Source organism: Convolutriloba macropyga, chromosome 10 (genome assembly GCF_964194025.1).
Source record: "Convolutriloba macropyga chromosome 10, txConMacr16.3, whole genome shotgun sequence".
Lineage (NCBI taxonomy): Eukaryota > Metazoa > Xenacoelomorpha > Acoela > Convolutidae > Convolutriloba > Convolutriloba macropyga.
In genome coordinates, this window is record NC_134477.1 from 58,911,685 (window position 1) to 58,924,345 (window position 12,661).

Here is a 12,661-nt window from a genome sequence, read left to right on the forward strand (position 1 = left end):
AAACTCAATTATTTTTCAGATATTACAATGGTGATAGTTAATTGATGACACCCCAAATGTCAAAACAATTGGCGAGCATTCCATTCTAAGAATAATTAGTGCAACGTAGAGATTTATATGAACAGTTATAGGAATGGGGAACGTTTTTGGGAAGAGCAAAAAGAAGCAGAACAGTCGAGTGACTGACAATGACAGGGCAGTGCTGGAACTGAAGAAAGCGAGAGACCAGTTACATATCTACCAGAAGAAGATCAACACAGATCTCGAACGAGAGAGACAGGTTGGAAAAATGAATGTGGATATTTTCCCTTTGTTCTCTTTCTCCCGGTGAAAAAAAAGCGGGTTCTGATTTTTTCCGTGAAATTTTTTTGAGCTGATGCTGAATGGAATTGTCTCTTAGAGGAAATCTTAGAAGAATTGTCTCTGGGAACAATTTATTAGTTTTTTTTACTTCCATATTTGGACAGGTTGCGAAGCAGTTGGTGACTCAGGGATTGAGCGAGAGAGCGAAGACAGTTCTGAGGAGAAAGAGGTACAAAGAGTCCCTTTTGGACAAGACTTACAATCAGCTGGAGAATCTGGAGAGTATGGTTGGAGAGATTGAAATGGCCGAGATACAGGTTCGTTCTCATTAGTAGTGGTGTGATAGCCGTAGAAGAAATTGGGGTGGGCGACCGCACAGAAAAAGGATATCTTCACTTATTAGTCTCGAATCCAAGGTTCGAGACTGGGTACGGAGGGATCCTATATCTGTGCGGTAGACCGCACCCCATTTTCTTTCACTGATAGCCAAGAGTTAAGGTGTGTGATTCAATCCCTGTCTCCGTGAAGCTTTCTGTGTTAGGATGAGTTCTTGCGCAACCGTAGCTTCAGGGCGACCGCAGCCTGAACAGTTTTGACTGCAATGATGGGACCACGTGAAACTTTCAGACACAAAAAATGGCCTTAGTCACCAAAAAAGCAATGCTGCTCATGAAAAGATCAGTCTGAAATGCGTAGAAGAAGAAGAAGAAGAAGAATTTATTTCTCTGATACAAAATAATACTAGCAACACAAAGTGTAATATATATTTAGCACAGAGGGGACAGCAGACGGAACCAATTAGTTCACTTGAAGCTGCCCTAATCCAATAACATTGTATTGCAGAAAAGGAATAATTATCAACTAAGTCCATTTAAGTATCCCAATCTCACCAAAGCAAGTAAAAAAACGAAACATTAAAAAAAAGAGTAACTTAAAGAAAAATTGAAATTGTTTTGCATTTTAGCTACCTGACTGATGTAGCGCATACTGAGAGGCTTTGAAGTGATGCATGATTTGTTTGAGGGAAGGGGTACGTTACATTGATCAAGGTTAGGTTCTGACACCCAAGTGTCAAGATTCCAAAACCCAAGATCTATGTAACGTTGACAGACTTCCTCCCCCTGCAACGAACAACCCGCACCACTTTTGTGGCCAGGAATTCTTAGAAGTTCGTTAGGAGGAAGTCTGACTGCTCTATTCACTATACTATACTTTAACTATCCAAACACAAAGTCGGTTAAGTCTATATTGCCTAGAATATATAGATCCCTTATACTATGAACAATTTTGGAAAAAAATGCATTATCTATCTCAAGAGGTGTTTCAAGAACACCGTTTTCAATCAGCAAGTTGAACAATTTAGCTCCTCTATAGGCTAACGAACATTTTTTAAACCTGTTTGACTTGGAAGGCAATTTTAGAAGATTTTTCTGAGCACTGCGCGTTAAACGGGGGTTTTCTTTATATTGAAACAGGTTATTCATATATTCCTCCGAATGCAGTTTTCCAGCAGAACGAAGAACACATTTCAGAAGCTCATATATGTACAGTTCATAGACCGAAAGAATTTTATTCTGGACAAAAAGATTACCAACATGCTCGTCTTTTTTCATGAAATAGATTGTACGCAATATTTTCTTTTGAAGAATATGAATAGGCTTTAATGCATTCAGCGATGTACATCCATAAACTAAAATTCCATACTGAATTATGGGTTTAACGTTTGTATCATAAAACCTCAGCAAGAAAACTCTAGGAACTAAGTGCCTTAGCTTGCACAAAATTCCACATTGAACACTAAGTTTTTTACGAACTGTTTCGATATGGTAATTGTACTTAAGTTGATTGTCTAAAACGATTCCTAAGTACTTGCAGTGCGATTGGGAAACTTGACACGATCCAGCTATGTTTAGATAACTAGAATCTGGAGTCACATTTTTGAAATTAACATGAACCGTTTTCTCTAAATTCAGTGTTAATTTGTTATTTAACAGCCAAGTGTTTACACTAGCTAGATCCACTTCCAGCTCATTTTTGGAGCAGGTAATGCCCGCAATGTTAGTATCGTCTGCAAACAGAAACACGTCACTGCTATTACATGCCTTAGGGAGGTCGTTTATATAAATGATGAACAACAAAGGGCCTAGAATTGAACCTTGAGGAACGCCGTATTTTATATCAGACAGCTTAGATCTTACACCATTTACTTCAACACACTGTTTACGATTGCTTAGAAAACTTTTCATCCAATTTTTACAAGGACCCACTAAGCCATAAAGATCAAACTTTCTGAGTAAAATTTCATGGTCAATTGTATCAAAAGCTTTCTTTAGATCAATGAAGACAGTTGCCGTTGTTTTTTTATCATTAAGTGCTCTTACTTTTTCCGTAAATTCAGCTATGGCATCAATAGTACAATGCTTGCGCCTAAAACCAAACTGATTCTTGTGTAAGAGATTGTTGCTTTCAAGATAATTATAGATCCTGGAGTAAGCTATTTTTTCAAAGATTTTGCCCCAACATATTAAAAGAGAGATGGGCCTGTAGTTATTACAGCAAGCTTTATTTCCTGATTTGAAAAGGGGAAAAACTTTTGCGATGGACAAGGCAGTAGGGAAAATACCCTGATGGAAGGACATATTAACTAGTTTTGATAGATAGGGAGCCACTACGTCTTTACAAGCCTTTATTACTTTGGAACATACGTCGTCTAAACCACAAGAAGTTTTATTTGACAGGTTATCAATGACATCAGATATCTCCTTTACATTGGTATCATAGAACCAGATTGAAAAATTAGTGTGCTGACTGAAAGCATTGCTATTTAAGGGAATTTGAACACATGAATTGACGAGTTTTTCTCCAACAGAAGAGAAAAAAGAGTTCATTTCTTGCGCTATATCAAATGGTTTTGTTCATTGTCCTAACTCCGTTTCCAACATAGGTATTTGATCTGACTTTTCATTTTTGCCCTGAAGATCATTTAATATTTTGAAAACTTTCCTCGAGTCACCCAGACATAATTCAAATTTCTTAAAATAGTAATTACGCTTGCATCTTCTGCTCTCTTTTTCAACTCGGTATCTCAAAAGTAGAAATTTCTTTCGCAAACTGGCGTTATTCCGATCTTTAGACCATTGGCCATGTGCTTTATTTCTTTTGTTGATTAAATTTTTTAGATTGTTAGTTAACCATTTAGGCTTCAGATTTGATTTATGACAAACTTTCATAGGAGCATAATGATCAAAAACCAGCTGAAAACAATGTTGGAAGGAATTGAAGCATTTATTCATTTCACCCTTTAATTCAATTTTTTGCAACTGATGACTCAATGTAAAACAAAACATCTCAGACTTCACTTGAGATTTTGTAAACGAGATATCTCGAAAATTTAACTCTGGTTTAAAATTGCTATGTTTCGCAACAATTTCAAGGGAAATTGGATAGTGATCTGAAAAACTTTCATCTTTGTGAGTTTTAATCTTGCCTTCCACATTTTTTGTTATAAAATGGTCGATACAGGAATCCGTAGAAGTTGAAATTCGTGTCGGATCGCTATTTAGCAGCTCGAAGCCATTACTATTAATAATATCAAAATAGGCTGCTGTTAGATCATTTTTCTTCAAAATGTTGATATTGAAATCACCACAAATGATAACGCTGCAGTCTTTTTTACTTAAACATTCTAAGGTTTCTTCAAGGCGTGCAAGAAACTCCATTTTTTTTATTTCTCGGAGGATTGTAAACAACCAATATGAAGTAGAATTTTTTATTTGCTTCTACTTTAATCAGAAGGCTTTCATCTAAGTTGCACTGTTCCTCAGCGACTAATTTTACTGCTTCTCGGCATTGAATCATTACACCTCCTCCACGGTAGGGTCTTGTTTTAGAAACGAGCGTTTTATAGCCTGATAACTTGAAGCAATACGGTGTCATATTATCTTTAAGCCAGGTTTCTGTTAGACAAAGAATATCAGGGTGTGACTCGAGGTAGCCTAGTTGTGACTCCAGTTCATCATAATGTTTTACTAATGATCTAGTATTAAGATGAAAAATTATTAAATAAAGCTGATCAGTTTTTGTTTTCGGCACATTTTTATTTAATTGCTAAAACGATGGATTATCAAAGCAGAATTGTACATCCTGTAATTCGTATCCTAGCTCAATACCTCCTTCATACAGTTGACGAACACAATGTACTTTTTTATTGTCCTTCCATTTGTAGAACAAATTTCCCTCTCTTGTCCATGTCGATTCTATTCTTGTGTCGCTTTTCATCAAATTGTGGAACCTTAGTCTGGCTCTCGTTAAGTCTTCAACAATCGAAACGTTCATGGTTGTGTCATTTTCTCTCAGCTTTCTCTTGTTTCTTAAAATTTCAACTTTGCTTACTCTTCTGGTGAAACGAACGATAATGGGTCTTTCGTTCTTATTGGATGGAAGACGATGAGCAATCGAGATGTCTTTTTTATCCAATGCTACTCCAATATCGGATGCCAGCTCCACTACGTTGCTTATTGTTCTATCGCTAGACTCCCAAATCGTGCGATTATTTGCATCAGTTGTTATGCGCTCAGACATTCCCATTATTCGCAAATTGTCTCGCCTATTGTAGTTCTCCAACATTTCTGTTTCTGATAACATCTTCAATGTCAGCTCATCTTTTTGATACCTCATTTGCTCTCGAATGGAATCTGTTGCTGAATAAATTTCTGATTTAACTTCATTTAAAATTTCCTCCTTTGTGCCATTCAAAACTTTTTCAATCATTTCTTCGATAGCCTGCTTTACTGAACACTTCACCTCATCAATAATTTTGGGAATAATTTTTGCTACTGCTTCATCAATGAAACTTGATACGTCCAGATCATCGTTTTCGTTTAGTGGGCTCAATTCACTTCTAGTTCTCTTCTTTTCAGATTTACCGACTGGTGTTTGCAGCGGTGATTGATCGTGGAATCTAAGTTGAGGCATATTCACGTCTACTGAGTCATCTATACGCTCTTTTTGAAAGTTTTCATGTTTTTTTGGCAGGGTTATTTAGCATGCCTCGCTGGCTCATCTCTGAAACTATTTAATAAGTTTATCACAACAATTAGGCTAACGCAATTATTACGCGTGGAATAAGAAAACTGAAAGATGAGAACAGGCCGCTGTTGACTAATGCTGTTCAGCTGCGATTACACAGAAACTGCAATTATTGACATTGTTACTGAATTTAGCTCCACGCAGGTCCTTGTCAAAATAGCAGTTACTACATTAAGGAAAATAAGTTAGTTCAGTAAGTCCTGCAAATCAGCTAATAGTTGCCCGGACCGAATAGTCTATATCAGTACTGTTTAAGTCTAAATCCAAATCTTATTTTGTTTCCCAGTACTAGGCACGTCTAAATACAAGTCTTAGCCAAGACTTGGATAACACTTAGAATTTGATCCCCAAGTCAAAACCAACTTTTCAAAAATTTTCGCATAAAAATTTGAATTCCAAAAAAAACCGCAACGTGCCATGTTTTATGCACTTTCTCGACTTCCCTGAAAACTGATAGCAGGGAACCGGGCAGGTCAAGTGGGCCCGAATTGGGTCATTTTAAGGTGTTTTTGACTCGTTTCTCAGCCGTTTCAAGCCGAATTTTAGCCGAAAATCGAAATTTCTTAATTTTTCAGATTGCGCAGATGTGGAAAATTAACACGAGGGGGTAAAATCATTAAAAGGAGAAACGCCGAGGGTGCCCTTGATATCCCGAGGCCCTGTTATTGGACTATTTCTCGATTTTGCCCTTCTCTTGACGCATTTTCGGCTAATTTTTGTGGCGTTTTTGAACCTATTTTGGATTTGCAGACTTGGATTTAGACATGATCATAGTTCTGAATGAGTAATGAAATCACACTTAAAATCAGACTTTCTCAGTACTGAAATAGAATTGGCATTAGGGCCGGGTGCTGAAAGGATCTATGGCCGATCTGGCGACCTTGCTCGTTAACAGAATCACAGGTTTGGGGGTCTTTTTCATTTTATCATATAAAAATTTAACCATTTTTATCGGCTTGTGAGAACAGATCAATGTTTGTGCTCTGGCAATGTCTGTGATCGTTGGCAAAGTTTTTAGCAATAATATTTGTCTTGCGGTCTTTTTAATACAATTTTTACTCTGACAGATTTTTGGTCTGACACTTTGAATGTTTGAGCCTGAAAAACGTGAAAAAAAATTGTTTTAATTAACACTTTAGGTAGTTAGTAAGTTTTAATGGAAATGTCTGGCGTTAATAAAGGATGACTTGCGAATGAGGGCGTTGAATGAGCACGTGACCAGCTTTCATTCCGCTAATTGTTAAATTGATCATTTTAACCTAATTGTTTTTGGCTAAAAAAAGTTAATTGGAATTCTTAAATTGAGGTAAATTTTAAATTCACCTCAAGTCGTTTATAAGGTAATTTTCGGTGGGGATGGATGGGAGAAAACTTGTGCAACAATCATGAATTGGATCAAAACGAGATTTTGTTTTTCAATCTTACGAGCATTTAACCTTTGCCTAAGAGAAACTAGATGCAAATAGTGGTCATGTCAATTTGTCAAATTGAGGTCGGTGTCTTTGTTACCAAAAGATAAAGGAAAACTTCACCAAAATACTCGCCCAAAATGATGGAGGTTTCAAAACTGAACAAATTGTAAAACTTTTCTCCAGCATGGTATCGAGTTATTAGTGTCGACCAATGAGAGGGCATTTACTCAATAATTAGTTTCGTTTTACTGACCCAATGAAAGGGGAGTTGCTGAAGACTTGACTGAGGCGATGCAGAAAGAGAAAGAAACTGAAACAATTGGAGTGAAAGAGACTTTAAAAATGCATTTGCATCCATTAAATTTTCGGGTCTAGGTGATTGAAGGTAAAGGACGTACTCAGAAGTCAGTCCAAAGTAACCAATGGTTTCAGGCAAGTGAGGGTTTTTAAGCTCAACTTTATGTTTAATAATCTGAACGCCTTGAAAGCATTCGACTTTAATTTTTAGTTACATTGTTAATATTCACGCTGTACATAAAAGTTGCGTAAAAAAACTTTAAGCTTGCCTTTACTAATCTAATGTCCGGTTCTTTAAATAACTAATTTAATGGTTTTTTTATTTTAGATAATGATATATTCTTAACTTTACATCGTCGTTTTACCATTTGCATTTTATTCTAATATGTATTAGAGGAAGTTAACAATGTTGTTTGTTTTCAGTCTTTCAAGTTTCACTGATTTATAATGTTTTATTTATAATATTTTATTTATATTTTAATTTTTTATTTGTTTTGTACAGATCAAAGTGGTGGACGGACTGAAATCCGGCAAGGATGCTTTGTCCAAACTACAACAGGTGCTCAAATTAGATGACATTGAGAATCTTATGGACGACACACGAGATGCTGTCCAGTTGCAACAACAGATTGAAGACACGCTGGCAGGTGTGTCTTTTTATGCAAGATTTTTGCTTGACTGTTTTGATCTAGAACATTATTTCGATTTCTATTCTCGAAGGATTTTTTCGAGTTTGACTTTTTTGAGTGATTTGAATTGCGCGCATTCAGAAATTAAGTCACTTAAAACCGGTTGTAAGCGAAGACAGTGCATAGTTCGTGTAGTGGTTAATGCCCGGGACTCCGAGATCCGAGAGGACGAGGTTTAGAACACCTCCGTGGTCAGAAATTTTTGCACTAAAAAAGGGATCTTTTCCGTTTGTGCCCCCCACTACGTTATGCGCCCACTAGTTACAGAGCACGTGCCATTACATAGTAAATCATTATGTAAAAATATTGCACGTGCGTCTGAGGGGTGCAAATAATAACCGCCCACTAAGGTGGGGGCGGGGGCATGGCACAAATGGAAAAGATCCATAAAAAGTTTCCCTAGCCTCTCTAGTCGTATTTATAAATTCATAAATTAGGGATATCACAACGTTGGCAGGTAGAGTTCCGACTAACTAAGAAGGGAGGAAAAACCTTCATAGTTTATTGATTGATAAAAATTGTCTGCAGTTGTTTTGGTAATATATTATGGTAATTATGGCATATATTGCGTGAAAATGAAGCGTTTACAATATATTTCTTTGGTAGCAAAAATTGTATAGTTTAGTGGGCATAGTGTTTATACCCCCATTATGTAATATAAGCCATAATTTTTGGGGTGGGGGGTTAACGGAAAAGACCGAATAGTATATTCAGTTTATTGCAAAATAACTGTGATATTTTGTTAATTCAGGTTCCTTGACTGAAGAAGATGAGCAAGCTGCTCTGGACGAGTTGGAGGCTCTTTTGGCAGCCGATGAAGAGGGAGAGGGGGACAAAACTGGCATCAGGGCGCAACCGGGTTAGTATTACATAGCTATTACATGTTTCATACAGAAACAAGCGGCAGTTTCAAAATTCAGAGGGCAAATTTTAATCTATTTTTAATAGCCGCACAGCGATAGCTGGGGCTATTATTGGCCTTCTCTTGGTTTTTACGCCTGGAAGAGGAGAATTGGTTTTCTTAAGGTTTTTTTAACGGAAGAACTATTTGCTCAGGCGCCGTTTTGACTTAATAGTGAAAATGGGTAAAATTGCTGTGACTAATTTTTTTGAGCAAGTGAGGTTTTTTGATCATGAGCTCCGTTCAGTGAATGACTTTTCGACTTTGAAAAGTGTTTTTTAACAGAACAGCACATACATAACGGTTTTTAGCCGCTTTTCTACCAATTGGACTAGTTTTTTGGCTTATAATTTTTATTTTGTGGGAATAATTTTTTCTGACGTTATATTGAAATGTAGCCCCGAAAATTGTTACCACATTTCTTTAAATAGCCTAATAATGCGTTTCAAGTTCAAAATAAGCACATATTTCTTGATTTCTTAACTAATTGTTAACTTTTTCCCATTAATTTCTTTAATTAAAAAATCAGTTCATATGGCAACTTCCCATTGATAATTCATATACGGAATGAATGTTTCTACCCCGAGGTATTTTTGTTTTATAAATTTTTGTTTAATTTACTAGAAACTAGTCTTTTGACAACATCAGGTATTTTGATTTTTTTTACTAATTCAATTATTATTTGGTGCAAAGTTTTTGAAATAGTTAAAAAATTCATAAATGCAGTTTTAATATTTTTTTGACCTTTTTTTGCAAATTTTTTTCGACGTTTACAATCTTTGAATTTTGTTTCTACTTTTTGAAATCTTTTTTATCTGTACAGGAGGATGGCTCTTGGTTTATTCTTAGTCCAGAATGCTAATTTTTGAATTGTTTTTTTCTTTATTTTTGGTTTTTGGTTAATTATGGTTTTTAATTTTGTTTTTTAACTTTTAATAAGTAATCCTTTTGTTTCTGTGTTTCTTACATCGTGTCTATACTCTGTACATTATAGCATCTGTCATTCTGGCTTTCCCTTAGCCCCTTTATATTTTTTAGTTTAGTTTTTTTTAGTTGTAAAAAATTATTACGATTCTTTTCTTGGATTTTGTCACTTTTTTGGTTTGCAATTTATTTAGTTTAACAGAATGCAGCAAGGAGAAATCCTTTTGCAAAATTGTTACTGATATTGTTTTTTCTACGATCATTTTTAATTTGAAATAGTTTGATTTCATTTTGTCTATCAAATGTCCAACAAGGAAGAGGAATATCATATTTTTGTCTTATTTGCACTGATTTGAAAACTAAATGTAGTTGCTTTTTGAGTCTTTGTTTTTAGTATGCTTTTTGTTTTGAAAAATTTATTTTAGTTTCTAAAATGTTGTCTGCATGATGTCTTCAAAATGTGTTTTTGGGTATTACAGTTGATTGCGTCATCATGAGTTATTTCATGCCAATTTATAGCGCTCTCAGTTTTCAGAGCTGATCAATATTTTGACTATCCTAAGAATATTGGACATTTTTTACGTTACCAAATACTTTTAATATAATGAAGTTTTGCTGCTTTGCTTTCTCGTGGTGACTTCGGTATGAATTTCAGTAATCTTTGAAAATAAAACCAGGTGAGGTAAAGAGTTGATGCTTAAAAACAAAAGATTATTTGGAGCAAAAGATTATTGTGGAGCTCTGACGCTTCGAGTCGCTTCCGGAATTCTTCCGGCTATGTTTTTTTATTTCGTCCAGATTTTTGTTACGACCATGTGACGTCACAACCACTTCAAATCTGCTTTTTGTTAATGCATTTTCAACTGAATTACGTACGTGCGTGATGTCATTTTTCAGTCTTAGTGGAGCGAGTTTTTTCATTCGCGTGATGAAGTTTACTTAACTCGCTCTCAAAAATGACTTCCTGACTCTAAAATTGACTTTTCTTTAATTTAATTCAAAGAGATAAGGTCAAGTGAGTGTGCGCCACTCTATTTGAGGGTTATTGAGACCGGCTATTAGAAGCAACAATAAGTTTGACAGATTCTTAATGACTATCTTAGCATTTAATAAAAAGATTTTTTTTGTTCTGTTTCTTATACTATCTTTTTGAGACTACGAACCTGTTGCGGCTATTTTCTGGCAAGCTGCCAGCATGTTTTGTTTTATGTTTTTCATCTTTTTCATTTATTTTGGACGTTTTTATTTATATATAACCTCTGTGGCGCTAAAGGGAAAAATATGTTGGCATTATAACGGTTAGTTTGATGCTGTATTTCCCGGAACTTTTCTAACGGTCGCTTATTTCAACTCTGTAATACACCAAGATAGCAAAAGTGGCGTACACCTAAAAGTTCTAAAATAGCGTCAAACGCATCAATTGAAACGAGCTCAAATCAGTTTTCACCTACCCTGCGATTACGCCTTTAGCTAAGTTGTGAAAAAAGTTCCATGCGAATATAAAAGAGATGGTGTGCGCAAGAGAATTGATTGACTTCATTATAGTTTAGTGGTTAAGCGTCTTCAGTTGCTGTTTGCGAGCCCAAAGTGTAAATTATGGGATCTATTCTGTTTTTTAAGCCACCAGTTACAAATTATATGTTGTTATGTAGCACGTTACTACGTAGAAAAAATAGCACGTGCACCTGGGGGGCGTAAAAAAATATAAGCTCACTAAGCTGGGGGGGGGGGGGCAAAACAGAATAGATCCAAATTATGTAATAGAAAAGAATTACTTTAGAATTTACTAATTGATTACTGTACCTGGCTTAGGTTAGACGAGGCGAAGTGGAGTTGAAACGAAGCACGGCACCAATAAATGAGGCATTAAAAGTTTTGTAAATGTTGTAGACCATCTATCCAATCAATAAAACTGAAGTGGCTACTCCACCAATTTTTTTTGTCAATTTTCCGGGAAACGTTGCTCAAAACTGATCTGCTTAACAGAAAAATTTATCATCACAACGTTATTCGCCCCCAGTTACGGAGCACGTGCCATTACATAGTAAATCAATATGTAATAATAAGGGGGGGGGGGCAAATAATATGACCCACTAAGCTTTGATCATCGAAAAAGTCCCTTTTTCTGATAATTCATGAACTTTCCTATTTTACTGAGAGCAACCGTTAGGCCTATGATAGTTGCCATGTTTTGTTTAAATATTTTTTTGAAAAGTGATGGATGAAATTTAGTTTAAAAAACTTCTTGCACAGTTCAGTTCTACTGGTTATAGGAGCCGAAGATGCCGCAATCAATTTGCCAGATGTTCCAACCCACGAATTGCCCAATGCGGCAGAAAGAGAAGCGAGACCGGAGAGGTTGGCAGTAGCTGGATAAAGACAAACTGGTTTATCACACGGGTTGATCTTTCAATAACTAACAGAATTTTTCAAGTTTATGTATATTTAATACTTTTTCTTTTAAAGTTTCCCCGCTTTAATGTTTATACTGCAAAATATAATTATACTTCTTGATTACAGTAAAAGCTCCAATTTATTTTTTATCGGATTTATTTTTTGCTGCATCTGAACCGGGAAATAAAACTGTATGGCGTTTTAGTTTGTGAGAAAATAACATTACTGCGTTTACTTCAATAGTCGTTTTTCAGAAAAATTATTAGACTAAAGGTCCGTAGGTAACTTTAAATAGGTTTTTTGATTTTGATCAAAATTTATTTTTGTCGCCAAAACAATTCTTTTAGTAAAATGGGGTAGAATTTTCGTTTTCCTTCTCTGCTCTTAGTGCGCCTCTAATTCTCGACAAATTCATTTTTTTCTGGTTCAAACTCGACTTCAGGTATGTGGTTCGTGTTAATAATTCTAATTTTAATTCAGTCAGTGTTTGCACGCTACATTTTCAAAATTAGCAGCTGGTTTTGAGGTTATTTAGTACAACTGCTATTGTAAACAACCTTGAGAAGTCATCTGACTTGCAAAGCAAAATTTTTGCTCCTTTGCTTCCTAGCTTACTATGCACCTAACCAGTAAACTATTTTTCTCTGTCCCTT

General features: G+C 35.6%; 1 protein-coding gene across 1 annotated transcript; it reads left to right on the forward strand.

The window, feature by feature from the left end:
* Window positions 1-12,162, forward strand: LOC142348769 (charged multivesicular body protein 6-like). Its single transcript, XM_075400265.1, has 5 exons — window positions 1-280; window positions 468-620; window positions 7,603-7,747; window positions 8,541-8,648; window positions 11,888-12,162. The coding sequence occupies exons 1-5, from the start codon at window positions 134-136 to the stop codon at window positions 11,989-11,991; spliced, it is 657 nt and encodes a 218-aa protein (XP_075256380.1). The 5' UTR covers window positions 1-133; the 3' UTR covers window positions 11,992-12,162.
* Window positions 12,163-12,661: the final 499 nt, after the last annotated feature.

Coding starts and splice junctions, on each gene's coding strand:
- LOC142348769 (XM_075400265.1), top strand. CDS start 134: ATGGGGAACGTTTTTGGGAAGAGCAAAAAGAAGCAGAACAGTCGAGTG. Junction 7,748..8,540: donor GATTGAAGACACGCTGGCAG/GTGTGTCTTTTT, acceptor TTGTTAATTCAG/GTTCCTTGACTGAAGAAGAT. Junction 8,649..11,887: donor TGGCATCAGGGCGCAACCGG/GTTAGTATTACA, acceptor TACTGGTTATAG/GAGCCGAAGATGCCGCAATC.